The 27,056-nt window shown below is 40.2% G+C and overlaps 1 protein-coding gene across 1 annotated transcript; it reads left to right on the forward strand.

Annotated features, from left to right (window-relative positions):
* Positions 1-143: 143 nt before the first annotated feature.
* Positions 144-26,887, forward strand: LOC140492015 (cytochrome P450 2U1-like). Its single transcript, XM_072590623.1, has 5 exons — positions 144-682; positions 15,333-15,968; positions 18,669-18,830; positions 20,459-20,626; positions 22,517-26,887. The coding sequence occupies exons 1-5, from the start codon at positions 172-174 to the stop codon at positions 22,693-22,695; spliced, it is 1,656 nt and encodes a 551-aa protein (XP_072446724.1). The 5' UTR covers positions 144-171; the 3' UTR covers positions 22,696-26,887.
* The last annotated feature ends 169 nt before the right edge of the window (positions 26,888-27,056 follow it).

A 27,056-nucleotide genomic window follows, 5' to 3' on the forward strand; every position in this document is an offset into this window, starting at 1 on the left:
ACAAATGGAATCTAGGTTATTTCACTTTGGCGATTGTTAGTTGTTTGACCGTCAATGATGATCCCACTTGATCCCCTGTGACTGTGACACTCTGGAAAAGCAAAGACATCTTTGCCCTTTGACCTCAGTGTACCACTGACGTCACTGCCCCTGCCTGGCGACGGGGACAAAATGGCGGCGGGTCCGCGTCGTGAAGCTGCTAGTTTTACAGGGGCCGGTCAGTGTCCGGGATTCGGCCAGACCCATGGGGCCGGTCACTATCCGGGATTCGGCCAGACCCCCGGGGCCGGTCAGTGTCCGGAGCTCGGCCAGACCCCAGGGGCCGGTCAGTACATGACGCCTGTCCTCCTGGGGTTTGCTGTTCTCTTGCTGAGCCGCTACCTCCTGAAGCGCAGGGTCCGGGAGCGGTGCAAGCTCCCTCCTGGACCAACCTGCTGGCCACTGATCGGCTCGCTGCTCTCTTTGGCTCGGAGACCTGGCTCCCGGAGCCGGCTCCCACCGCATCTGTACCTCACCGCCCTCGGCAAGACCTATGGAGAAATTTGCAGACTGTATCTGGGCAGACGGCTCATGATAATCCTCAATGGCTTCCAGGTGGTCAGAGATGCACTGCAGCATAACGCCGAGGTGTTCTCCGATAGACCCACCATCCCTCTAATCACCATCATAACCAAGCGTAAAGGTTAGAGCTACAGAGGGCATCGATTGGGCAGATGGTGGCAATGTAGTAATGTCACTGGACTAGTGATTCCAGAGATTTGGGTCTAGGAATATGAGTTCCCATCCGCAATGAAATTTGAATTCAATTTATCTGCAATTTAAAAAAAAGAGTTGGGGAAAAAAACTTAACCACCAGGAAATTTGATGTGATGCAAGTTGCTGTAGTCTTACCTGACTGTAGGGCTGCCCTCTCATTAGAAAGAGATGACTGGTGGAGTTTTAACCTGAAGACCACTACCCCTCAGGCAAGGGAAGAGGTTGAGAAATTGAGGCCTTCATGGTAACCTCAGCCGGTGAGCAAATTGAACCCACACTATTGGCATCACAACTGAGCTAAACTGATGCAACTACAATGGTCTGACCAGCCTGAACCATGATGATGAGACTTACATGACTGAGAGTGCAACTAAGGAACTCCTGTTTGAGGAGAGAGACAGGACAGTTGGTTATGTGGGAGAGCAGCGAGTTAACAGGACTGGGAGCTCTCATTGATTAAATAATAAAATGTGCATTAAGTGCAGAAAAGCTGGAAATAAGTCCAAGAGCATTAGTGGAGAGAAAAGTAAAGTCCACTTTTCAGAACTGGGGAAAAAAACAAGCTGTGATGAGACAGGAAAAGGAGTGAGGGGCAAAGAAAAGAACAATGCAGAAGGATCAAAAAGGCAAAGATGGAAACTAACTGATATGTGAATGATGGTGCAGAGTAAAGATGTGATAAGTAAAGAAACAAAAGATTGGTATGAAGGAGCTGTTAATAGCAGAATTATTTACAACAACAGCTGTGAAAAATACACAGTGACATTGAAAGTAATCTGAAATTGCTGAACAGAAATGCGTGAAAATTGAGTACCCATCAAGATACTCACATGATGTGGAGATTAGATTACTTACAGTGTGGAAACAGGCCCTTCAGCCCAACAAGTCCACACTGACCCCCTGAAGAGCAACCCACCCAGACCCATTCCCCTACACCTAACACTACAGGCAATTTTAGCAAGGCCAATTCACCTAACCTGCACATTTTTGGACTGTGGGAGGAAACCACACAGACACGGGGAGAATGTGCAAACTCCACACAGACAATTGCCTGAGTTGGGAATTGAAGCCAGGTCTCTGGCGCTGTGAGGCAGCAGTGTTAACCACTGTGCCACCATACCGCCCTATGTTGAACACCTAATATCACCTGTGAATAAAGTAAATACAATGAAATCTTACAAAATGTTTCTCAATGGGCATGGTATAAAATTGATGAAACAGACAATGGTCCATTTTCTTCTAATGACTTGTTAACAAAGTTACATTTTGATGAAAAATGGCATTTTTAAATCTGCATGATTTTATTTTCTGTATAGTTAGTTTCCAAAAAAAATAGAAAATTTCACCCCATAGCCAGTTATGTAATTTTAAAAGTTTTATTATATCATTACAAAGTACAGATAATAGATTAATGTTTTATGAATTGACATCTTCATTGCCAACTGAATCGGACCTCCCCAGATAATTATGCAGTTATTTTTATACTGCATGCGTTTTGATTATTAGCTCTTAAGGAAATCTTAAAGTAAGAAAGTGAAGCATGAGAGAAATTCAAAATGAGTTAAAAACAATAAAGGAAACTGAATGCAAAATATTCATTGGCATGTTGCAAGACTTGATCATCTTCTCTGCAAGGTGAGATTTTTATTTTGACTTTGCAGTCATAGGGCGGTACTCAGTGAAATGTCAAGGACTTCCTAACTAGGAAAGGCAGTAATTGGAAAGATGTAAAACTTATAGTGGCATTCATGCACCTCTATTTGTATAACACAAGAAGTCTGAAATGAAAATAGAAATTCCAGAAGTGTGGAATTCCACAGCTACCTGCCAATTCTGAAATGATCATCAAATAATTGGAGCATGAACTATTATACACTTTAACTAGATAGCATAGAACAGTGAAACTTGGAGATGAAGAGACAACAAAAGCAAAGTTCTCCATAAGGTAAAAAGCATAGAAAAGGCCCCTTCCTATAACCAAAAATCCTAAAGTGTAGAAAAAGAAAAAAAAATCCATTAGCGTCCTTACAAACCCAAGGAGGAAAGCATTTGCCCTCAACCACCACCTGCTGCAAAACTATTGGTGGTTTCCTGAAAAATCAAAATTGAAAAAGTAGCATTGTATAAAATCACAGGGTAATTTACAGAGCAGATTAGAATCAATTTCTTGTGAAATTAAATTCTGTAATGACTTAATGTAATAATTTTTTGAAGAGAGTACTGTGGGGGCAGATTTTAGTCATATCTGGAACTATTGTTTCATACATAGACACAGCAGTCACAAGTCTTGTTACTGCTTAGCCTGATTGCTGAGCATGGCTTCTGTAAAGGCTAACTCTCCTTCCATGGTTCAGTAAAAGAGTGCAAGGTGCCTTGTTTAATTGTTTTGTAACTTAGATCAAATGAACATTTGGGAGAGGGTGAAGATATAGAGATGGTGCAAAGGTGTGATACGATTGAGTAAGGTAACTGCAAAGATGAGGGAGAAGCTGGCAGAGTGGATTGGAAGGGGAGCAGGGAAAAATATAGAATAGTGGAGCAGCAATGGCAGGAGTGACTGGGAGTAATTCGAGAGGTACAGCAGAAAGTCATCCCAAGGAAGAAGAAATGTACTAAAAGGAGGATGAGGCAACCAAGGCTGATGAGTACAATGTAGTAAAGAGCAGTGGGAAGCCAGAGGATTGGGAATCATTTTACCAGCAGAGGGCAACGGGGGCAGGGGCAGCGGTAATGGGTGTTGATAAAATATGTGGGTAAGCTAGCTAGTAATATAAGAAGACTGCAAAAGTTTGTTTTGATATATAAAGGTAAAAGAGAGAGGCCAGAGTGGACACTGAAAAATGAGGGTGGAGGTGGCAGTGGGGAGCAAAGAAATGGCCGAAGAACTGAAAAGATGTTTTGCATCAGTCTTCACAAAGGAAGACACCAGTAGCATACCAGAATTTTGAGAGAGTTGGGAGGGCAGAGAGGAGAGTAGTGGCTATCATTAAGGAGAAGGTGCTGGGGAAGCTGAAGGCGGATAAATCACCTGGACTGGATGGGCCGAGGTTGGAGTGTTTGAGCTATTGGGAGAGGCTGAATGGGCTGGGGCTGCTTTCCCAAGCATGTCAGAGCTGAGGGGTGACTGTAGACGTTTATAAAATCATAAGGGGCGTGGATGGTAAATAGACAAGTTCTTTCCAGAACTAGAGGACATAGATTTAGGGTGAGAGAGGAAAGATTTAAGAGGGATCTAAGGGGCAATGTTTTCACACAGTGGGTGATGCGTGTATGGAATAAGCTGTCAGAGGAAGTGATGGAGGCTGGTACAATTAGAACATTTAAAAGGCATCTTGATGAGTATATGAAGAGAAAGGGTTTGGAGGGATATGGGCCATGTGCTGGTAAATGCGATTAGATTAATTTAGGATATCTGGTTGGCATGGACAGGTTAGACCAAAGGATCTGTTTCTGTGAAAAACATCTCTATGACTACATCCCAGGGCTCTGAAGAAGCTGAGGAGATTGTGGAGGCATTGGTGGTGATCTTTCAGGAATGACTGGAGGCACGGAGGGTCCCATACGATTGGAAGATGACTAATATAACACCCCTGTTGAAGAAGGAAGGGAGCAGAGGTGAGAAATTATAGTTTGGTTAGTCCAACTTCAATCGGTGGTAAGATTTTAAAATCCATTTTTAAGGATGAGATTGTGGAGCACTTGGAAGCACATGGTAAAATAGGACAGAGTCAACATGGCTTCATCAAGGGGAGGTCATTGCTGACAAATCTGTTTAAATTCTTTGAGGAGGTAATTCTTTGAATAAGTTAGAAAAGGTAGAGCCAGGGGAGTGATCTGTTTGGATTTCCAGAAGACCTTTGACAGGGTGCTACATAGGAGGCTTATAGCTCTTATAAGAGCACATAGTGTTAAGGGCAAGGTACTGGCATTAGGAGAGGATTGGCTGACTGTCAGAAGGCAGAGAGTGTGGTTAAAGGAGTCTGTTTTTGAATGGCAACCAGTGATTAAGTGGACATCTGCAGGGGTTAGAGTTGGGACCTCAAATATTCATGTTATATGTTAACAATCTGGACAAAGGAATTGATGGCATTGCTGTTTAGTTTGCAGATGACACAAAGATAGGTGGAGGGAACATAGTGTTGAGGCAGTGAGGAGGCTGCAGAAGGACTTGGACCGGCCGACGGAATACAATATGAGAAAGTGTGAGGTTGTGCTGGTAGGAAAAAAAGAAGTGTAGAGTATTTTCTAAATGGGGAAAGGCTTCAGAAATTTGAAGCACTAAATAGACTTAGTCTACTTCAGAATTCACTTAAAGTTAGCAGTTAGGAAGGCAAACACAATGTTAGCATTCACTTTGAGAGGGCTGGAATGCAAGAGCAAGAATGTATTGCTGAGGCTTTTGGAATATTGTGAACAGTTTTGTGCCCCAAATCTACCCAAGGATGTGTGGCCAGGGAGGAGGTCCTCAGGGAGTTGACAAGAATGATCCTGGGGAGGAAGAGCTTTTCATATGAGAATGGTTGAGGAGTCTGCATACGTACTCAGGAGAGTGTAGGAGGATAACTGGTGGGGGAGGTGGAATCTCATTGGAAGTTGTGGAATACTGAAAAGCCTAGATAGAGTAGAAGTGGAGATGTTTCCACGAGTAGAGGCTAGGACCAGAGGGCACAACCTCAGAGTGAAGGATGACCCTTCAGACCTGAGATGAGGAGAAATTTCTTCAGGCAGAGGGTGGCGCATCTGTGGAACTCATTGCCACAGAGGGCTGTGGAGACCAAGACATAAATTGTCTTTAATACAGAGTTAGAAAGGTTCTTGATTTGTAAGGAGATCAAGGGTGACAGGCAGAAGGCAGGAAGATGGGATTAAGAAATGTATCAGCAATGATCATATGGCAGAGCATATTCAGCAGGCTGAATGGCCTAATTCTGCTCCTAGCTCTTATGGTCTTAAGCGTTTGAAATAATGTAATATTGTGTTGATTGTAGAGTTGTTTTGTCCTGTAGTGGTACATCTTAAATATACTGTGCGATACAATGAAGTATTATATCATAAACTATGTTCTAATTTGCAATCCTAACAAATCCTTCAGCAGATTGAGATTCCTACTAAATCCAAAAAGTACTTGGATAGCCAGTATGGAGCTTGATAATGTAATTTTGTTTGACAATTTCAGCAGTATTATGAGGGTGCTGCATAGTAGGAGTTGTCATCTATTGTTTGAGCATAACATCCTTTCTGTATTCATTAATAGAGGTTGCATAGAGCAATATGACAGAGAGCAGAAGACCTGTACCTTATATTCAGGATTCTATTTCTATAGATAGCACACAGTAAATGTTGGAACTGTTGAAACATAAGCAAAAAATGATGGAAGTAGGTCAGGCAACTTCTATAGAGAAAAATAAACTTTTTGTTTTAGCTTGGTGACCTCTCATTCAATATATATTTGAATATAGGCTGGTAGTATATGTGGAGACAATGGGGTGGTCTGCAGATGCTGGACATCAGAGTTGAGAGTGTGTTGCTTGAAAAGCACAGCAGGTCAGGCAGCATCCAAAAGAGCAGGAAAATCGACGTTTCGGGCTGGAGCCCTTCATCAGGAATGAAGTATATATGAGTATTTATGGAGAATTGAGATGAATTGTTCCTTGTTGCACAAAAAAAGAATAAAAGAGGTAGGCAGTCTCTAGCAGTTCCTTTATGGAATTGTCCATAACATTGCTTTAGACCCTAGAAACCTGACAGATACTCTGCCCAGTTTTTTTAATTCATTTGTGTGTTGTGAGTATCACCAGCTGGCCAGTATTTATCGCCTGTCCCTAGTTGCCCTTGAGAAGATGGTGGTGAGCTGCCTTCTTCACCCACTGTAGTCCACGTGTGGGTTGACGCACAATGCCATTAAGAAGGAAATTCCAGGACTTTCACCCAGTGACAATGAAGGAATAGTGACATATTTTCAAGTCAGGATGGTGAGTGGCTTGGAGGGGATCTTGAAGGTTCCCATATATCTTCTGCCATGTCCTTCTAGATGGAAGTGGTCATGGTGCTTTGGTGAATTTCTGCAGTGCTTCTTGTAGTTAGTACACACTGCTGCTACTGAGCATCGGTGCTGAAGGGAGTGGATGCTTGTGGATGTAGCTGCTTTGTCCTGGATGGTGTCAAACTTCTTGAGTGTTGTTGGGGCTGCACGCTTCTAGGCAAGTGTGGAGTATTCCACCACACTCCTGACTTGTGCCTTGTGGAGGGTGGGCAATCTTTGAGGAGTCAGGAGGTGAGTTACACATTGCAGTATTCCTCGCCTCTGACTTGCTCTTGTAGCCAATGTGTTGATGTGGCGAGTCCAGTTGAGCTTCTGGTAATGATAATCTCCAGGATGTTGATAGTTGGGAGTTCAGTGATCATAACACTACTGAATGTCAAGTGGCAGTGGTTAGATTGTCTCTTATTGGTGATGGTCATAGCCTGACATTTGTGTGGCGCTAATGTTACTTGTCACTTGTCAGCCCAAGCCTGGATATTGTCCAGATCTCATTCCATTTGAACAAGGCCTGCTTCAGGATCTGAGGAGTCATGAATGGTGCTGAACATTGTGCAATAATTGGCAAACGTCAGCATCCTGTCCTTATGATGATGGGAAGGTCATTGATGAAGCAGCTGAAGATGGTTGGGCCTAGGACACTACCCTGAGGAACTTCCTGTAGCAATGTCTTGGAGTTGAGATAACTGACCTTCAACAAGCACGTCTGTCTTCCTAAATATCACTTATGACTCGGATGACCAGAGAGTTTGCCCCTGATAAAAAATTGATTCCAGTTTTGCTGGGGCTCCTTGATGCTACACTTGGTTGAATGCAACCTTGATGTCAAGGGCTCTTGCTCTCACCTCACCTCTGGAATTCAACTCTTTTGCCCATGTTTGAACCAAGGCTGTAATGAGGTCAGGAGCTGTGGCCTTGACAGAACCAAAACTGAGCAGGTAAGTGCTGAGCAAGTGCTACTTGATAGCAGTGTTGATGACACCTTCCATCTCTTAACTGATGATTGAGAGTGTTGGAGCAGTAATTGGCCAGATTGGATTTGTCCTGCTTTTTATGTACAAGAAATAGATGTCTAAGTTTCAACATTGTCGGGTAGATACCAATGGTGTAACTTTACTGGAACAGCTTGGTTAGGGGAGCAACAAGTTCTGAAGCTCAAGGCTTTAGTAATATTGCCGGAGTGTTTTCAGAGCCCATAGCCTTTGCTATCCAGTGTCTCCAGCAGTTTCTTGATACCAAGTTGGCTGAAGATTGGTATCTGTGATGCTGGAGACCAGTGGAGGAGGCCAAGATGCATCATCCACTTGGCACTTCTAGCTGAAGATTGCTGTGAAAGCTTGATGTTCTGGAATCTTCTATCACTCAGGATGGGGATATTTCTGCAGCCTCCTCTTCCAGTGAGTTGTTTAATCGTCCTCCACCATTCACAAGTGGATATGGCAGGATTGCAGAGCTGAGATCTGATCCGTGAGATCACCTGGCTCCCTCTGTCACTTGCTGCCAATGCTGTTTGATAGTGTTCTTTAAGTATAGTCTTAAGCCAAGTATTGGGGCCTTCATTTTCATAATTAAAAATCACACAACACCAGGTTATATTCCAACAGGTTTATTTGGAAGTATTAGCTTTCGGAGCACTGCTCCTTCGGGTAGTTAGTTTTCATGATTAAGGTGCATATTTTAGTTAGATGCACTGAACAATTGGAAGTTGCTGGCTTCAAGTTTCAAAGCCCTTAAGACATAGGAATAGAAATTAGGCCATTCAGTCCATCAAGTCTACTCTGCCATTCAATCATGGCTGATAAGTTTCTCAATTTCGTTCTCTCAGCTTTCTTCCTGTAACCCTTGATCCCCTTGACAATGAAGAACCTATCTATCTCTCTCTGTCTTAAATATACTCAATGATCTAAACTTCACAGCCTTCTGTGGCAGTGAATTCCATAGATACACTCTTTGGCTGAAGAGATGTCTCCTTATCTCCATTCTACTCTAAGGCAGTGCCCTCAGGTCCTAGTCTCCTCTACCAATGAAAACATCTTCCCAACATCCTCTCTGTCCAGGCCATTCCATATTCTGTGAGTTTCAATTAGCTTATGTCGTTTCCCATGGATTGTAGACACAAGAAATATTTTGCTTGAAAAATGTGAAGTATGGAGCGATTTTAGCCTGCTTTTTCCCAGCATTTTTTACAATAACTTTGGGAATACTGTCCATGAATACCCTTATAAAAATGATCAAAGAGTAAAAGTTTGGCAACAATTAACTCTGACGTCATGTGCAATCTTTAATAGATATCAGCACTGTGTTTAATGTAAGTTCATTTGTCTGAACACCTTCCATTTCTGCCCATTAATGTGTTATTCACTTGTATCTGAACTCACATTGCGTGGTGTAAAGTGAGTTCACCTTATATATGGTCCCTGGATCAAAAGTAATTAATCCTTGTTGATAGTGAGTTTTGAGAATATTTGTAGCTCACGTTGAGGTTCTGGATGTAAGTTTGCTCACTGAGCTGAAAGGTTCATGATGATGTAACCTAGTATGATGACAAACATCTGAAAATGAACCTTCCAGCTCACCGAGCAAACTTACATCCAGATCCTTGTTGATATTGGTTGTGGGCAAGTCCAACCTCTTTCTGCTGAAAAGCAGGACATCCAGTGTGGTTATCTCCAGTTTGCTTCCAGTTCCTTGGGCTGGAGGGGACAGGAACAGGGAGATAATGGACTTGAATGTATGGCTGGGGAATGGTGCAGGAAGCAAGGATTTAAATTCTTGGATCACTGGGGTATGTTTAGCGGTAAGGATAAATTATACAAGAGGTGGGGGACCAGCATTCTGGCAGGTAGGTTTGCCACTGCAACACAGCTACGTTTAAACTAAATAGCAGGGGGGAGGGGACAAACTGGAAGTTTAAGAAGGAAGCTAAAGGGAAAGTTAGAACGAGAGAAGTCAAGAAAGACAATGGAATCAATGGAGCAGAAAACTCAAAAAAGGATCATGGTGTAAGGTCAAGTGAAATAGGGATTGTTAGGAATGGTGGGGGGAGTAACAAATTAAAAATATTATATATGAATGCACGAAGCATTAGAAATAAGGTGGATGAGCTTGAGGCTCATTTGAAAATTGGTAATTACGATGTTGTGGGGATAACTGAGACGTGGCTTCAAGTGGACAGGGCCTGGGAAATGAATATTCAAGGCTATACTTGCTATCGTAAGGACAGACTGACTGGCAGCGGGGGTGGGGTAGCCTTGTTGGTAAGGAATGATATTCAGTCCCTTGCGCGGGGGGGAACCTAGAATTAGGGGTTGTAGAGTCAGTATGGATAGAGCTGAGAAATTCTAAGAGTAGAAAGACCCTAATGGGAGTTATCTACAGGCCCCCAAACAGTAGCCTGGATGTAGTGTGTAAGTTGAATAAGGAACTAAAATTGGCCTGTCACAAAGATATTACAACAGTTGTTATGGGGGACTTCAACATGCACGTAGACTGGGAGAATCAGGATGGTACTGGACCCAAGAAAGGGAGTTTGTGGAGTGCCTCCAAGATGGATTCTTAGAACAGTTTGTGCTGGAGCCTACCAGGGAGAAAGCAATTCTGGATCTGGTGTTGTGCAACGAACCGGATTTGACCAGGGACCTCAAAGTAAAGGAGTCATTAGGAGGTAGTGACCACAATACAATAAGATTTAATCTGCAGTTTGAGAGGGAGAGGGTACAATTGGAAGTGACAATATTTCAGTTAAATAAGGGGAACTATGGAGCTATGAGGGAGGAGCTGGCCAAAGTTCAATGGTGCAGTATTCTAGCAGGGATGGCAATGGAACAACAATGGCAGGTATTTCTAGGTATAATGCAGAAAATGCAGGATCAATCCATTCCAGAAAGGAAGAAAGATCCTAAGGAGAGGCAGGAGTGGTCGTGGCTGACAAGGGAAGTTAAGGACCATATAAGGACTAAAGGGAAAAAGTATAACATAGCAAAGATGAGTGGAAAAATTGGAGGACTGGGAAGCTTTTAAAGAATAACAGAGGATAACTAAAAAGAAAACACGCAAAGGAAAAATAAGGTACGATGGTAAACTGGCCAAAAACATAAAGGAGGATAGTAAAGGCTTTTATAGGTATGTGAAAAGAAAAAAAATGGTTAAGACTGAAATTGGGCCCTTGAAGACAGAAACGGGTGAATTTATTATGGGGAACAAAGAAATGACAGAAGAGTTGAATTGGTACTTTAGATCTATCTTCACTGGGGAACACAATCTCCCAGATGTAATAGTGGCTAAAGGACCTGAACTGAAGGGAATTTATATTAGGCAGGAAATGGTGTTGGAGAGACTGTTAGGTCTGAAGGTTGATAAATCCCTGGGATCTGATGGTCTGCATCCCAGGGTACTGAAGGAGTTGGCTGTAGAAACCGTGGATGCATTGGTGATCATTTTCCAATGTTCTATAGATTCAGGATCCGTTCCTGCGGATTGGAGGGTGGCTAATGTTGTCCCCCCTTTTAAGAAAGGAGGGAGCGAGAAAACAGAGAATTATAGACCAGTTAGTCTGACCTCAGTGGTGGGAAAAATGCTGGAGTCAGTTATAAAGGACGAAATTATGACACATCTGGATAGCAGTAACAGGATAGGTCAGAGTCAGCATGGATTTATGAAGGGGAAATCATACTTGACTAATCTTCTGGAATTTTTTGAGGATGTAACTGAAGGTGGACAAGGGAGATCCAGTGGATGTAGTATACCTGGACTTTCAGAAAGCCTTTGATAAAGTCCCACATAGGAAGTTAGTGAGCAAAATTAGGGCACATAGTATTAGAGGCAAAATACTGACATGGATTGAAAATTGGTTGGCTGACAGGAAACAAAGCGTAGTGATAAACGGCTCCCTTTCGGAATGGCAGGTGGTGACCAGTGGTGTGCCGCAGGGATCAGTGCTAGGACTGCAGCTTTTTACAATGTACACTGATGATATAGATGAAGGTATTAAAAGTAATATTAGCAAATTTGCTGATGACACAAACCTGGGTGGCAGGGTGAACTGTGAGGAGGATGTTAGGAGAATACAGGGTGACCTGGACAGGCTGGATGAGTGGACGGATGCATGGCAGATGCAGTTTAATGTGGATAAATGTGTGGTTATCCACTTTGGTGGCAAGAACAGGAAGGCAGATTACTACCTAAATGGAGTCAAGTTAGGTAAAGGGGCATACAACAAGATCTAGGTGTTCTTGTACATCAGTCAATGAAAGCAAGCATGCAGGTACACCAGGCAGTGAAGAAGGCTAATAGCATGCTGGCCTTCATAACAAGAGGAATTGAGTTTAGAAGCAAAGAGGTCCTTCTGCAGCTGTACAGGGCCCTGGTGAGACTGCACCTGGAATAATGTGTGCAGTTTTGGTCTCCAAATTTGAGGAAAGACATTCTGGCTATTGAGGGAGTGCAGCATAGGTTCACGAGGTCGGTTCCTGGAATGGTGGGACTATCTTAAGCCGAAAGATTGGAGCGACTGGATTTGTATACGCTTGAGTTTAGAAGGCTGAGAGGGGATCTGATTGGGACGTATAAGATTATTAAAGGATTGGACACTGGAGGCAGGAAGCATGTTTCTGCTGATGGGTGAGTCCCAAACCAGAGAACACAGTTTAAAAATAAGGGGTAGGTCACTTAGAACAGAGTTGAGGAGAAACTTCTTCACCCAGAGAGTGGTGGGTGTATGAAATACTCTGCCCCAGAAGGCTGTGGAGGCCAAGTCTCTAGATACTTTCAAGAAAGAGTTGGATAGACCTCTTAAAGATAGTAGAATCAAGGGTTACGGGGATAAGGCAGGCAGGATACTGATTGAGGATTATCAGCCATGATCATAATGAATGGTGGTGCTGGCTCGAAGGGCAGAATGGCCTACTCCTGCACCTATTGTCTATTTGAGAATTTTTTTTGTTGCACTTCAGCCCTACGCTCCTGATCTTTGGCATCTGATGTGGAGGGATGCAGGCAGATCAGAGGACCTCCTCATGGGTTTGCTGCTGGGCCTGGCCAGGCAGGCGATTAACAGGTCCAGGCAAGTGGGCTATGGAGGGGGTCATATTGGAGGGGCGATTGTCTGCCCCTCTTCTGCAGTTACATATGTGCCCAGGTGTCATTGGAGAAGGAGCACGCAGTGTTCACCAATGTTTTTGATGACCTTAGAGAGGTGAGTACTGTGGGGACTGCAGTGCTTTGTCTCCCCCTCCAATCCCATTTTAATTTATTCCCCTCCCACTCTCTCTAACCACCACCACCACTCCTCTTCCCCCACACTCACTTTTGAAGATTTGCATTGCCCATAATGGAATTTGCACGTAAACTTCTAATTGGCTGCATGGTTGATAATTGATGATGGTCAATAGTAATAAGCAAAAAATTTGGTGGTGGTGGGAAAGCCATTCGTTTGGGTGGTAACACTTACAGATGTATAAAAAAAATCAATCCTTGTTGGAGATATTCATTTCATGGTTCTTGTGTGGCATGAATCTTATTTGCCATTTAATTAGCCTAAGCCTGAATATTATCTCGCTCTTAATGCTAATAGACACTGACAGCTTCTTTCTGAAAAATTGGAGTGGAATAGCATGCTGGGTCCTGAGAATTCTGGGACTGAGCTGGTAGGCCTCCTTTCAGAATCTTCTTTTCATGTTACTTAATGCTAAATATGATTCCAGCTGGAAGAGAATTTTCCCTCTATTTGCCATTGTACTCAATTTTCCAAGGACTCTGATACCACACTTGGGCAGATACTACTTTGATTTCAAGGGCAGTCACAGTTACGTCTGGCATTCAGGACTCAAGTTTGAGTCAAAGCTGTAATGAGATTTGGAGATGAGTGGTTCTGGCAGAATCCTACAGGATAGTAAATGCAACTAGTATGATCCCTTCCATCACTTTGCTTGATAATTCTCTTTAATAGGATATTGATGTCATATTTCCTAATTGCCTTCATGAAGGTGTTGGTGAGCCACCTTTTTAAACCATTGAATCCATCTGATGTAATATACCCACAATGCTGTTAGAAAGAGAATTCCAAACTTTTGACACAATGTCAGGAAAGTGATGGTGATATGGTTCCCAGTGAGAATGATGTCCGGTTTGGAAGGGAACTTGCAGGTGGTGGTGTTCCAATGTATCTGCCCCTTCGTTCTCCTAAGGGAGAAGTTTAAAGTTTTGAAAGGTGCTGTCAAAACTGCCTAAATGAGTTGCTGCAGTGCATCTTGTTTATGGTATGTGTTAGGCCAGTGATTGACAGTAGATTGATAAGGTGGTAGTTTGCTGGATTGGATTTGTTGTACTTTTTGCGAACACAACCAGGGATATAAAATAGTAAATGGTTAATTGATAAGTGTTGATCTTGCCATTAATATTTTATAATTAACATTTAAAATAGATCACAAAAATGCCACAGAGAAATGAATTTTTTTAAAGGTGTTAGCAATGTTTGAGGATATTATGTGAAACAGTACTACAATTGTTGATTTATCCTGCAAATTTATCCAATGCTATTTTTCATTTTTAGCATATAACCTGCTAATGTTTAAAATGTTAATAGAAATAATTTTCATAGTTTAAATTGACGTTTCTTTTAAATGATATTTACATCCCTAGACATTACATAGCTGGGCAGTTTTGCACTTGGTTGGATAATGCTTGTGTAACTGCATTGGAACAGCTTAGCAAGAGGCATAGCAAGTTCTAAAGCAAAGATGTTCCAACATTAGATCCAAGATGTGGCTCGGTCTGATGACCTGTGCTGTATCTAGTACACTCATCACTTTGTGGTATTACATGGATGGAATTGAATTCGCTGAGGACCAGCTTCTGTGGTCAGAGAGTCCCCAGGAGGAAGTCGTAATGAATTATTCAGTTCTCAGTATCTTTGCCCATTACTGGAATTATAATGGATCTGAAGCTGTAAGTGTACCAGAAAAATCTGTTGCATTGCATAGTCATGGAAATCATTTTTTGATTCATGGTGTTGGGAAGGTTATAAATCATTTATCTTCCCAGCTTGTGAATTGGCTCTTCCTAAATCATTAGTTAATGTTTTCTCTAGTTCTGCTGGTAAGCAGTTAAAGTATATTCAATGGTAAAATTATGTAATCAAATATTATTATAAAGATGTGATGCAAGCATTCTTAATGGATTCATAGTCAGCTTTTGTGCCCATTTGAAGAGCTGTTTTACCATTTCAGGTAGGATATCCTTGGGTTAATGTAAAGTGTCACTTGAAAATTAATTACCAATTGCTGGCAATAATCTTATTCATAATGTCACTAAAGAAGAACCTCTTCACAAAACATCTCTTCCCATTTTCTCTTTAAATAACAGCTTTAAAGCAATCTTCCCAAATCTTCTCAAAATTCGCTAAGTTTTAAAGCAGTATGAAATGGCACAGGGATAGTGAGCAGGAGACAAGTATTGGATTTAAAATATTTTGGGTAATTAATCACTTAGATTGCAAATGCTGTTCAGAGTAATAACGTACGTGTATAATTATTTTCAGGAATAGTTTTTGCTCCATATGGTTTGGTCTGGAAGCAGCAAAGAAAATTTTCCCTCTCGACCCTGAGACACTTTGGTTTCGGGAAACTTGATCTGGAGCCAAAAATCATAGAGGAACTGCAGTTTGTGAAGTCAGAGTTTTCCAATGCTATTGGGACAGCCTTCTCTCCTTCTCATGTCATTCACAATGCTGTGTCTAACATCATTTGCTCAATGTGCTTTGGGAAACGGTTTGACTATGATGATGAAGAGTTTAGAACCATGCTGAATCTAATTGTTCGAGGAATGAAATTAGCATCAAACAGCTCAGCAATGCTCATCAATGTAATTCCTTTACTTCAGTATTTACCTTTGGGATCCTTCAAGGAGGTTGCCCAAACAGTAAAAGATGTAACTGCGTTCCTGAAAAACATCATCGATCAGCACCGAAAGACTATGGACCCTGAAAACCCACGTGATTTTGTTGATTTTTATCTGAAAGAAATTGACTATCAAAGACATAAAAAGCAAAATACAAGCTTCAGTGAAGATTATTTATTTTACATAATTGGGGATCTTTTTGTAGCAGGGACAGACACGACATCCAACACACTGTTGTGGGCTATTCTGTTTATGGCTGCTCATCCAGAAATTCAAGGTAATTACCTCATCTGTACATATGAGAGATCATTTGGAAACGGTTTATCAATATTACTGAGTCAGAAGATCTTGTATATTACATGCTAGTAATAACGTAATGCATTTCAATATAAGAAACTTCCCCACTTTTTTTTCCCCCAGTATGATGATTCTGTTTGAAGGATTTAAGTGTCCAAAGGTGGTACAATGCATTTCACTAATTGCCCTACACCACGTCATCAAACTCTGAAACAAAGATCTTAAAATGGAAATTTGGTATTTCTTCATGACAGGAAAAGAACAGTGAGAGAATAAACCAAGGACTAACTGCTCAATATTTGTTATTGGCTTATTCAAAAGTGCCAAAATGGCACCAGCATCCATTGATGGGGAACTCCAGAAGGATAAAACTATATTTTTTCAAGGACACAAATGTTTGGGATATTCTAGGAATCCCAGTTTAGATTTACCTAACCCATGAAAGGAAAGCTTGAGAAATATATAGCTCTCACCTAAACAATACACTTAAACTAAAGAATGCAACAAATTTCCGCCATCCAAATAAAACAGGGATTTCTTTTGTCTATGGGTGCAGCGGGTAATTCCTGTTTTGAGCCAAGAACTATGTGGTTGATTCCCAGTCTAGGACTTGACCACAGAAACTATTTCATGGCATAGTCAAACAGGTTAATTGACCTTGTAACCTGCAAATAGCTCTCAAGCTATAGACTCTGATTTCTGGCGAGCAATCAAGTAAAACCAAACTACTTGCCTCATGTTCCTAGATGCAAGAAGTCTTCTCAGTCTAAGAAATCAAGTACAAGACTTGTGAAGCCCAGTTTTCTAAATAAAATATTTGAAGGAGAATCTTTCAGAAGCAGACTGATAAGAAATCAGAGGGAGCTGTCAAGCTTTGGAAACTTGTGATTGGATAGAATAGAATAGAATAGTAATTTATTGTCACTTGTATTTTGTAGAAAGAAAATGTACTGAAAAGTGCTTTAAGTCACCATACCACAGTACTTTTATTAGTAACAGAAAGCATAGATAAGAAAACATTTTTTTAAAAATTAAGAGAAAGTCCATTTTAGTTCAATTCATGTATCCTGGGTTCAGGAAAAGACAGTACTACTGCTGAAAGGCAACGAAATTGCCGTCAAAAAAGGCTGCCTTGCTTGCCTGCTGCAATGCTGGGCTGCAAGACTCTGCAGAATGCTGAATCCATTCCAAGGACCCACCTCACCACTAATCCTGGGCCAGTAGATGTCGCTGAGAGGAGTCCGAGACTGCTGGATGCTGGGCCGTAACCACCTCATCCTGAAGCCAAAGATGCTGAAGCAGACCACCATTGGATGCAGTAGCCACAAAGAACTGCCATCACAGCATAACCGCAGAACTGCAGTGATTTGTTGAGCAATTTTACCCAACAGTGTTGCATTTATTGATATGAACAGTTTCAGAAGCTTACATTTTTAAACAACAAATGTAATTCCCTCAATTTTCCTACAATCGCCAAATGAAAGGAAACAACCTTTGTTGTCCTTATCAAAATTCCAGAGTTGTTTGTCAAGCTATTTTAGTTGTCAAAAGTAGAGAAGCTTTGTAGAATGTACTCTTAAATCATCATGACATTCTGCCCTGGCAAGATCATGAATTATACCATTGCTGTCAATCTATTCTCATTCATACAAACTGCAAGAGAAAACAAAGCACCTTCCAGACTCTGTATAGCCAAGTATTATAAGAACAGGAGTATGCCATTCACCCTGTTGAGGCCGATCCTCCATTTAGCATGATCCTGGCTGATTGAACACTTCAATGTCCTATATACGTATGATTCCCATAATCCTTTTTGTCATTCATAATCAAAAATTTACCAACTTGTACAAAAATATACTCACAAAGACCCAGCCCTCTGGGGTAGAAAGTTTCAAAGATTCACAACCCTGTGAGCAAAAAAGAATTCTCCTTATTCTAACTGGCAAATCCTTACTTTTAAATTTTGTCCTCTTGGTTCTAGACTCCCCAATCAGGGGAAATATCTCGCTTATCACGTTTAAGTAAATTGTAGGTTTCAGTATGATCACCTTTCATTCTTCTAAACGCTGGAGAAGACAGGCTCAAGGTCCCTTTATAGGATAGTCGTACCATCCCAGGAACAGGCCAATGCAAGAATAACCCATGTTGTATCCCCATTCTGTTTTCTGTCTGTTAGTTAATTTTTAATCCATGCCAGTACATTACCTCCTATCTCTGAAATTTCAATTTTGCTCATCAACCTGCCGAGGGCCTTCTGAGAATCCAAGTATACTGTGTCCATCAATTATCCTTTATCAATTTTGTTAGTAAGATCCTCAAAGAAACTTCAGGTTCATCAATCATGATTTACTATTTGCAAATCCAAGCAGACAATGCTCAACCAGATCATTTTTATTCAAATGTCCATTTATCATGTTCTTTGTGATAGACTTACATTAGTAGTAGGGAAAATGGTAGAGTCACAGAGGTCTGTAGTTCTGTTTCTTACTTACTCCTTTCTTAAATAGTGATGTGGCATTTGCTAGTTTCCATTCTGCAAAAATTATTTCAGAATCAATAAAACTTTGGAAGATGTCCACCAATGCATTGACTACCTCTAGGCACCTTGTTCAACATAGTGGAGCTGTTAAAGAACTTACAATCCAAGCTGGCTGTAAAGATGTATTTCCTCTTTTTATAGAAAGGGTTCACAAAGAGATCAGCACAGTTATAGGTGAGTCAAGACCTCCTTCCCTCAAAGACAAACTTCATATGCCTTTCACAGAAGCAACGATAATGGAAATTCAGCGCATGACTACGGTGGTCCCACTTGCCATTCCACATATGGCATCAGAAACTGTTGGTAAGGTTACAGCTGAATTAACAGTTATTAAAACAGGAAGATTTAGTCATGTGCTGTTAAAGGTATTCATGAAAAACCTGGTCAAATTTCATTTTGAATAGGGACGTTATGTTTACACTGTACTTCTACATTATAAATTTTACAGAACTTGACTAGATATACAAAATGATTGCATTATTGATTGTCTCAGTGTCTGGTTCTGATTCTAAATCCCATCCCCAATTACAGAAATTGGTGGATGAGAGGTTAAATTAGGGATGTGACGACCTCTGTAACCCTGCTGCCTTATTGCTGTGTCCCCGTTTTATGGTACGACTTCAAGCTGGTGAGCCAGACCCTCCTACTGAAATGTAGGTGTGTTCTTTTTTATTAGATCTAATCTACATACTTAATATCACTGCCAGTTTAGCTGGAAGCCAGATGACATACTGAGAGAGAAAATAGGACCCCACAAGACAGGTTTTAAAATGGTTTTTTTGTGGATTAGGAGAAGTCCTTCAGTCTTCCAGAAAGATACAGTGTTACTACAATGATTGAGGCCAGACACCCTCCACAAACACTTGTAACTGCCAGGACTGTTTATTGGCTATGGCCTACTGGCGTCAAATTGTTTCTCCCACCTACCAGCCAGGTAGCAGATCTGTCTGTTTAGGCTGGTGAAAATGGGAACAAGTTGTTAAAAATGTTTAGAAATTAGAACAGTTTCTGTATGGAGGTAAATGATTAGCAATTGGCCTCAAATGCATCATTATCTAGTCATTGCATTACGTAAAATGATATTGTATTCAGTATATAGTACATCAACGTGGAACGTTGATGGATGTCTTTGACTCATGCTCTGCCACCCAACACATCATGCACTGTTGTGTTGCTCCCGCTTTCCTGCTTCTTCATTACTCACTTCTCCTGTGTAAATAATCACCTTCTCCCAAGTCCTCAAATATACTTCAAAGTTCTAAGAAAAATGTACCATTACCACACAGCTTCCTTTGAACTATATAAATCCCCTTACAAATAAGCCCAAGCGCCATAACTGCTAATTTAGCCAATGGTACAAAATCTGTGTTCTCTGTATCACATTCTCTTACAATCTTAAAATTCTGGGCGCATCACTTGTACAAGGAAGGTGGCAAACATATTTTAGCCTTTACATTTCCTTTGCCAGCCAACAGTTAAACTTTTCTGTAGTACTAGGTTTTGCTTATACGTAGTTAATATTAGACTTAAAAGACAGATATGACTTGGTTGCTTATTTGCAGTGCTATTAATGAGAGTCATGGATTAAATAGTTTGGGCCAGTGCCTTTACACCCAGCAAGCTGCAGCATTCATTGAACTCTTGAAAACCACATCAATTGGCATGCAGCCATCTCCTAGCCAAATTTACGGGAACAGCCTGTGAGGGTAGCAAAGGATAAATGGGAGTAGGGAAAAAGAATAAAATCTAAAAACCCTGTAAAGTATTACAGAAAATATATATGCACTGAAACCAGAAATTTTAATTTATAAGTATATGTAATGACAATCAGACGTGGAGATGGGGCTAAAATATTAAATGCATATTGGATTAAGGTTGTGATACTAATCCCTCTCGCTCGTGTATGATGTAAGTTTCAATTTTTTTTCCAGACTTTAAAGATTATACTATACCCAAAGGAAGCATGGTGGTTGCAAATCTGTGGTCTGTGCATAGAGATCCAAGCATGTGGGAACATCCTGATGAATTTAATCCTTCTCGCTTCTTGAGTGCAGATGGAAATATTGTGAAAAATGAAGCATTTATGCCATTTGGAATAGGTAGTTTTTTTTGTAAAATATTCCTCTTTAAACATGTTTTATATTTCTCCAATTTGAATTCACCGCCACTTGTCAGCTAAGGAGGTAGGTGGAAAATTCATCTGTAATTACCTGTGAGTGTTTGCTGCTCCGTTGGCTAAAAAGAGGCATAGAAAAAAGTAGACCAGTGAATCCTGCACCTTTATAACTTACTCTCTTCATTTGCAGTTCATACTGCCTTATACAATGAGACCCCTGAGCCAGACCAGGTGATGTTTAATGCAGACTTAATGACAAAGACACAGACCGTTGCCTAAAGAGGCAAACGTCTGCCATGGCTTTTGCTTAAATTTCCATGCCTTTTGTCATCTGCAAACTTTGAAATTATGCCACCCAGATCCATGTCCAAGGGAATGATCAAAAAGAGCAGAATTCTAATATTGTTTCCTGAGAAACACTACTGTATGTCTTTCTACAACCTTGAGGTAAATTGTACTACTGTTTCCGTTTTCTGTCTCTAAGCTAATGAATAAGTTTAAAGTTGCATTTTGAAGTGTTCGATGATTTGTGGGTAATAATTACTTGATTCTGATGGGATGAAATGTCATTTTTCTTGGGACATCAGCTTTTATTAACAAATAATGACTATTTAAGTCAAAATTATTCTATGCACTTAACAGTAATACCACTAAGGTGTGAATTCAAGACCCTTTTAATGGAATGCAGTATAAAACAATTCAATATCGAGGAATAAATTGAATTGTCAACCCAATGGAACATTCTAACATTGTTGTACTCAATGAACAGCTGTGTGTCTTTAAGATGATAGTGGGTTTCATTTAGTCATCAAGGAAAAATGTGAAACCAGGCTCTACAGCATATTGACAATTCATTAATTCAGTACAGAACTCTATTCATAATCAGTTATATAACTATTCTTGTTTCCATTGCTATGCCATTCTACAGTGAGAAGGGAAATATTATGTATTGCCATGGTTTCAATCCTATTTTGTTCCAAAATGTTAGGGCTGAGAGGCTTTTTTCTTTCTCATCAAACAAGAGAGAGTAAGGATACATCGGGGCATGGAACATGCCCAGCTTTCCATATGTTAACTTGAGTATAGTTTTGTTACTCCTGGGGGATATATTTGAGCATAGGATATTTGCAGTATTATTTTATGATCCAAAGTCATTTCATTTTAGTAGAGTTAGTCTTCCTGCCACTAATGTCTTCACTTCAGTTGTAATCGAATTGCCGGAAATTGTGATAAAATACCTTTGACAACATATTAGGCTTGATTTGTAGGCACCAGCAAAGAATCATTCCTGACATTTGCACTTGCCGAAAGACTTTGTGAGCTTTTGCACTGGAGAATGCAGTTATTTGCTAGCCAACGCAACATGGTGCACTCTATAGGAGATATGTGACCTTTGACAGCAAGGCAAATTATGGTGTATCTTCTCAGCCAGTCAGATTATTGAATCCTTACTGTGACAAACAGCTGAATTAATAAATACATTAGAGTATTTAACTCAATGTCAGATCATGTACAGAAAATGACACAGTGGGTTAGAAAGAAATACGGTCCTGAGAAAAAGGAGAGACCAAAAAATTTTCAATAATTAAAATCTGACATTGAATTTCAACAGTTGTAAAAAATCAGTTTCAGTGTGAATGGAGTTGCTTGGCCTAATGAAAATGTGTTACACCTTTAAAAGTTCATTTGCTCTTGAATGGTCAAGAACATTTTTAATAGTGCGTTTAGTGAGTAGCTAATAAAAGGCAGTGCTATTAGAGAAGGTTCAGCATAGAGATTGCATGGAACCAAATTATCATGCAAATGAGACCAGGATTGATGCTGTGCTTTTAGAATACAAATATGTTCTACATTGATCTGTTTCTTTGATTAGGAAAACGGATCTGTATGGGAGAGCAGATGGCAAAGATGGAGCTGTTCCTCATCTTCAGTACTCTCCTACAATCATTCTGCTTCAAACTTCCTGAAGGCACTGATGCACCAAACATGGCTGGCCAGTTTGGTCTAACATTATCTCCACATCCTTTTAAAATCATTCCTGTCATGCGATAAACAACTGGGTGAAACAAGTCATGGTCTTCATAGAAGTTGCAATATAAGCCAAAGAAGACCCTCTCTCTTAACTGTCTCTTTGTATTATGGTCATTGGAACTCACTGACAGTTCAATGTTGACAGTTTGGTTTGCATAAGATGCCAGTTTCTAACTTAATATCTTTATTTGTGGTGTTGTGTGGCATTAAAGGCATTACATTGCTGCTTCCTCTAACAGAACAATTAGAATCAACTCCAAAGCACATTCAATCTCACTCCATGTTTATATGTTTTTGTTCCTCTACAGAATATGGTCCAATACTTGAACATGTATAATTTTTTTGCCACCTTGGATCTGATATTTCAACTTAAAGCATTCATGATTATTTTATTTTGTGCTTCACCCTTAAAGAATAACTACTATTTAAAATGAGCATGTGAACAAACAAGGAAACAACTGTATTGTAATACCGTTTTATATCTTTATGAACACGCTTGTCTTTCTTCATTTAATTGGTCGAGGAAAGATATAAGCTGTTGGAAATGAGGATCATGTTGCTGAAGGATATTTGTATTCTTTATTATGTTTACTCCTTTGGATTTCTCCAAAGGAAAAAAATATCTATTCTCTCTAGGAAAAGATTGCAGCAGATGGTTCACTTAGACAATGCTTTCTTCCTGACAAAGTCACTTATTATCATGGCTGAAGAAACTGTATATTCTGCGAAAAATATAATATGCACATCATGAAAGTAAAATTATGCTCAGTAAGACAGTTTTCAAAACATAGCCAAAGTTTTAAACTGACATCTACAGTGTTCTGCACACTGATATGCCAGATACTAATCAGTCAGTGAGCTAGCACCTGCATTCATGTGTACCAGAAGTATGCAGAGTTCACAGGTCATGTTGTTTATCATTGTGTAATGCTGGTTTTGTACTAGTACTGCTATTTTAAAATTCGCTACCAGCCTACACTCTCTCAACCTTCTCCAACTGAGCATGTAGTGAATGTTCTAAAGGGCCTCTTTATTCCTCTCCGTGCCGTATTATTTAAAAGGGTGATTGAATGCTGTCATGTTACTTGCGTGATTTTATAGCTGTTACAATTCGATACATTTTTCACACGCATTTAAAATTTCTGTATAAAGAATAAAGAACGGCACAGTACAGGAACAGGCCCTTTGGTCCACCACTTCTCTGTTGATATGTAACATCTTTCTAAATAAAGATCTTTTGCCTCTACATGGTAATTAAGTCATACCATTAGGAAATAAGCCCTTTGGCCCAACTCATTCATTCCAACCAGGTTTCCTAAACTAAACTAGTCCCATTTGCCTGCATTAGGACCATATCTCTCCAAACTTTTCCTGTTCATGCAACTATCCAAATGTCTTTTAGACATTGTAATTGTACCTGCCTCTACCACTTCCTCTGGTAACTCATTCAATATACTCACCACCCTCTGAAAATATTGCTTCTTGAGTCTCTTAAATCCTTCCTGTCTCACCTGAAACCCATGCCCTTTAGTTTTGCGCTCCCCCATCCTGGGAAAATTACTTGGCTATTCATACTACCTATACCCCTCACTTCTTAGGAATTTAAAAAGGAAAAGATTAGCTAGATAAATGTCAGTCCATTATAGTTGCAATAGGAGAATTTATAGTACAGAAGAAAGAAATATTATCTATATTCACGGAGAGAGTTACAGAAAATTCTTTGAAAGTGAAGTTGCAGGTAGATAGGGTAGTGAAGAAGTGGGATGGGAGAGGGAGGATTAAGTCCATAGAAAAAATCATCTTATATATCTATAGCCCCTGATGGCTAAGTTGCCAGCAATGATCTCATCATTGCTAATATGACCTCTTCTAAGGAGGTCAGGATATGCAGGTATGCTTTTCCTCCTTGTTAGTTCCAACTGCCTCAAGTTGTGTGTCACTTGCAAGAGAGAAAGTCAAAAATCACATGACATGAGGTTATAATCCAACAGGTTTATTAAAAATCACAAACCTTTAGAGCAATGCTCCTCCATCAGGTGCAATGAAAGAGGGAACACCGACACAGAGTTTATCGACAGAGAGATTAAGAGATCACACAATTGGACACACTCAAGTGCATACATACACACAAATCTATGGGGTGAATCATTTTATCTAAGATATTTGTTTATTTGCAGATACATTCTATTTTGTTCAAAAAATCAATTTGTAATCATAGTGTGGCATTTTATAAATGCTTGCTTTCAGAATAAGACCCGCTTGATTAAAACTCAGAGACAGATTCTGAATGAGGCGGCACACCTACAATTTAGTGTCTGACCAGAGATGTCACCTTTTATATCTCTGCCTGATTGAAGTTTGGAAACTTAGGCAGACACTGATAAAACCTGTAATTATCTCGGGGCAGTGACTTGAAACAGATTCTGAATTTTCATCTTAATCAACAAAACTTGCATCTCCTTTCTAACACAGTTCTTCATCAGCCATTTTAGGTTTGTTCACTCCACTTACACCAATTGTCTGATCCTTTGATCTCTCTGCCTATAGACTTTTTGTCAGTGTGCCCTCTCTCACTGCATCTGATGAAGGAGCGTTGCTCCGAAAGCTTGTGATTTCTAATAAACCTGTCGAATTGTAACCTGGTGTCGTGTGAATTTTGACATTGTCCATTACAGTCCAACACTGTCACCTCTACATCATTGCAATAGAGAAGGCGGAGTATCGGTGAGTATCATCAAATAATATGGGAGTGGCTGTTGATAAGCTGCCAATGTTTGCAAGCTTTGAGATGTGGGTTTGAGGTTTGTAGCATTAAGTGAGGGTGAATTGTGCCATAGACAAGTTATACCCAACTCCTGATGGACATTGTTGATTGCAGAGTGATAAGGATGTGGTGATCCTGAGCATTGGTTGAAGCTGGTGGTGTGAGGTTATTGAACTTCTTGTGTACAAAGTTAAAAATTGCACAACACCAGGTTATAGTCCAACAGGTTTAATTGGAAGCACTGGCTTTCAGATGAAACGTGTTGGACTATAACCGGGGGTTGTGTGATTTTTAACTTTGTACACTCCAGTCCAACAACGGCATCTCCAAATCAGAACTTCTTGTGGCACTGCTTCCACATTGCTCAGGCTGTATGTCTCAGATTGACTTGCATAACTAGTTGTTCCCATGCTTCCTGCACTGATAATCTTGGATAACTAATCACTTCTCCACCTAGATCTCCATCATAATATCTAAAACTGGTTCAGTCTTTCCTGTATTCAACCATTGGTCCGAGACAACTGCAGAATGCCTCAAGCACCTGCTGCAACCACAATGCATTTCCATTTAAGGTTCCATGTGCTAGCCTTAAGCAGAACAAGTTACAGATAATATCGGGCCTCATGCTGCCTGCATTCCACTCAACACGCCTGAGTTATTGCTGTGTTGTAATCTCTGCAACCGTTTTTTTGGGCTGAACCAATTTATACCCCCATGCTTTATATTTGGTGCTAAAATTAAATCCATTAACACCCAAAATTATAAAATTGTGTGGTAATATTAATCAACCACCTATAAGCCTGCTGCAGATGTAGAATTTTTAAAACATTAAGTTAAAAGGGCTTGTTATTTCAAACAAAAGGTAATACTTCAGGTGAGATAGATTTGTCCCAAATTCATATGATTCAGGTCTTGTGGTGCACTGGTGGCATTCCTACCCCTGGGTCAGGAGGTCCAGTTTCAAATTCCACCTTTTCCAGAGCTGTGTAATATCATCCCTGAACGGGTTGATAAGACAAATATATATAGGTTTAATTCAGGTCTCTTTAGGTGCAGTGGTAGTATTATTAAGTCTTAACCAGGATGCCTGGGTTCAATTCCCACCTGCTGCCAAGGTGTGTAACAATATCTCTGAACAGGCTGAGTAGGAAATACCATAGGTGTAAAGAAGAGCTTATGTAGTGCAGTTGTAAGTGTCCACACCTCTAAACCAGGAGGTCTGGAGTCAGGTCCCATTTGCTCCAGTGGTATGTCATCACGGCACTGAACAGGATGCTGAGCAATAAAATGTATAGTTGTAATTTTTAATTTGAAATGGGTCTTTGTACTTGTAATTAGCTTAAATCTTGGAACATTTTATTGAATCCTTGACAATTGCATTTTAATAGGTTGATGTTGGAGTTTAGTGCAAGCTATTGAATAATAAAATATTTCCTTATGCACTGTTAATGGCCCTTATCATTTTTGGAGTAGATGTATTATTTTTGATCTTAAGATGCAGATTTTTCTCAAGAATATTTTAATAAATCAAATGTGTAAATTGATTTCTTCGCTTACTTTATAAACTGATGTTATTGAATTGTTCAGAAGCATACAATGTGATGAAGATTAGTGAAAG

Source organism: Chiloscyllium punctatum, chromosome 20, assembly GCF_047496795.1.
Source record: "Chiloscyllium punctatum isolate Juve2018m chromosome 20, sChiPun1.3, whole genome shotgun sequence".
Taxonomy (NCBI): Eukaryota; Metazoa; Chordata; class Chondrichthyes; order Orectolobiformes; family Hemiscylliidae; genus Chiloscyllium; species Chiloscyllium punctatum.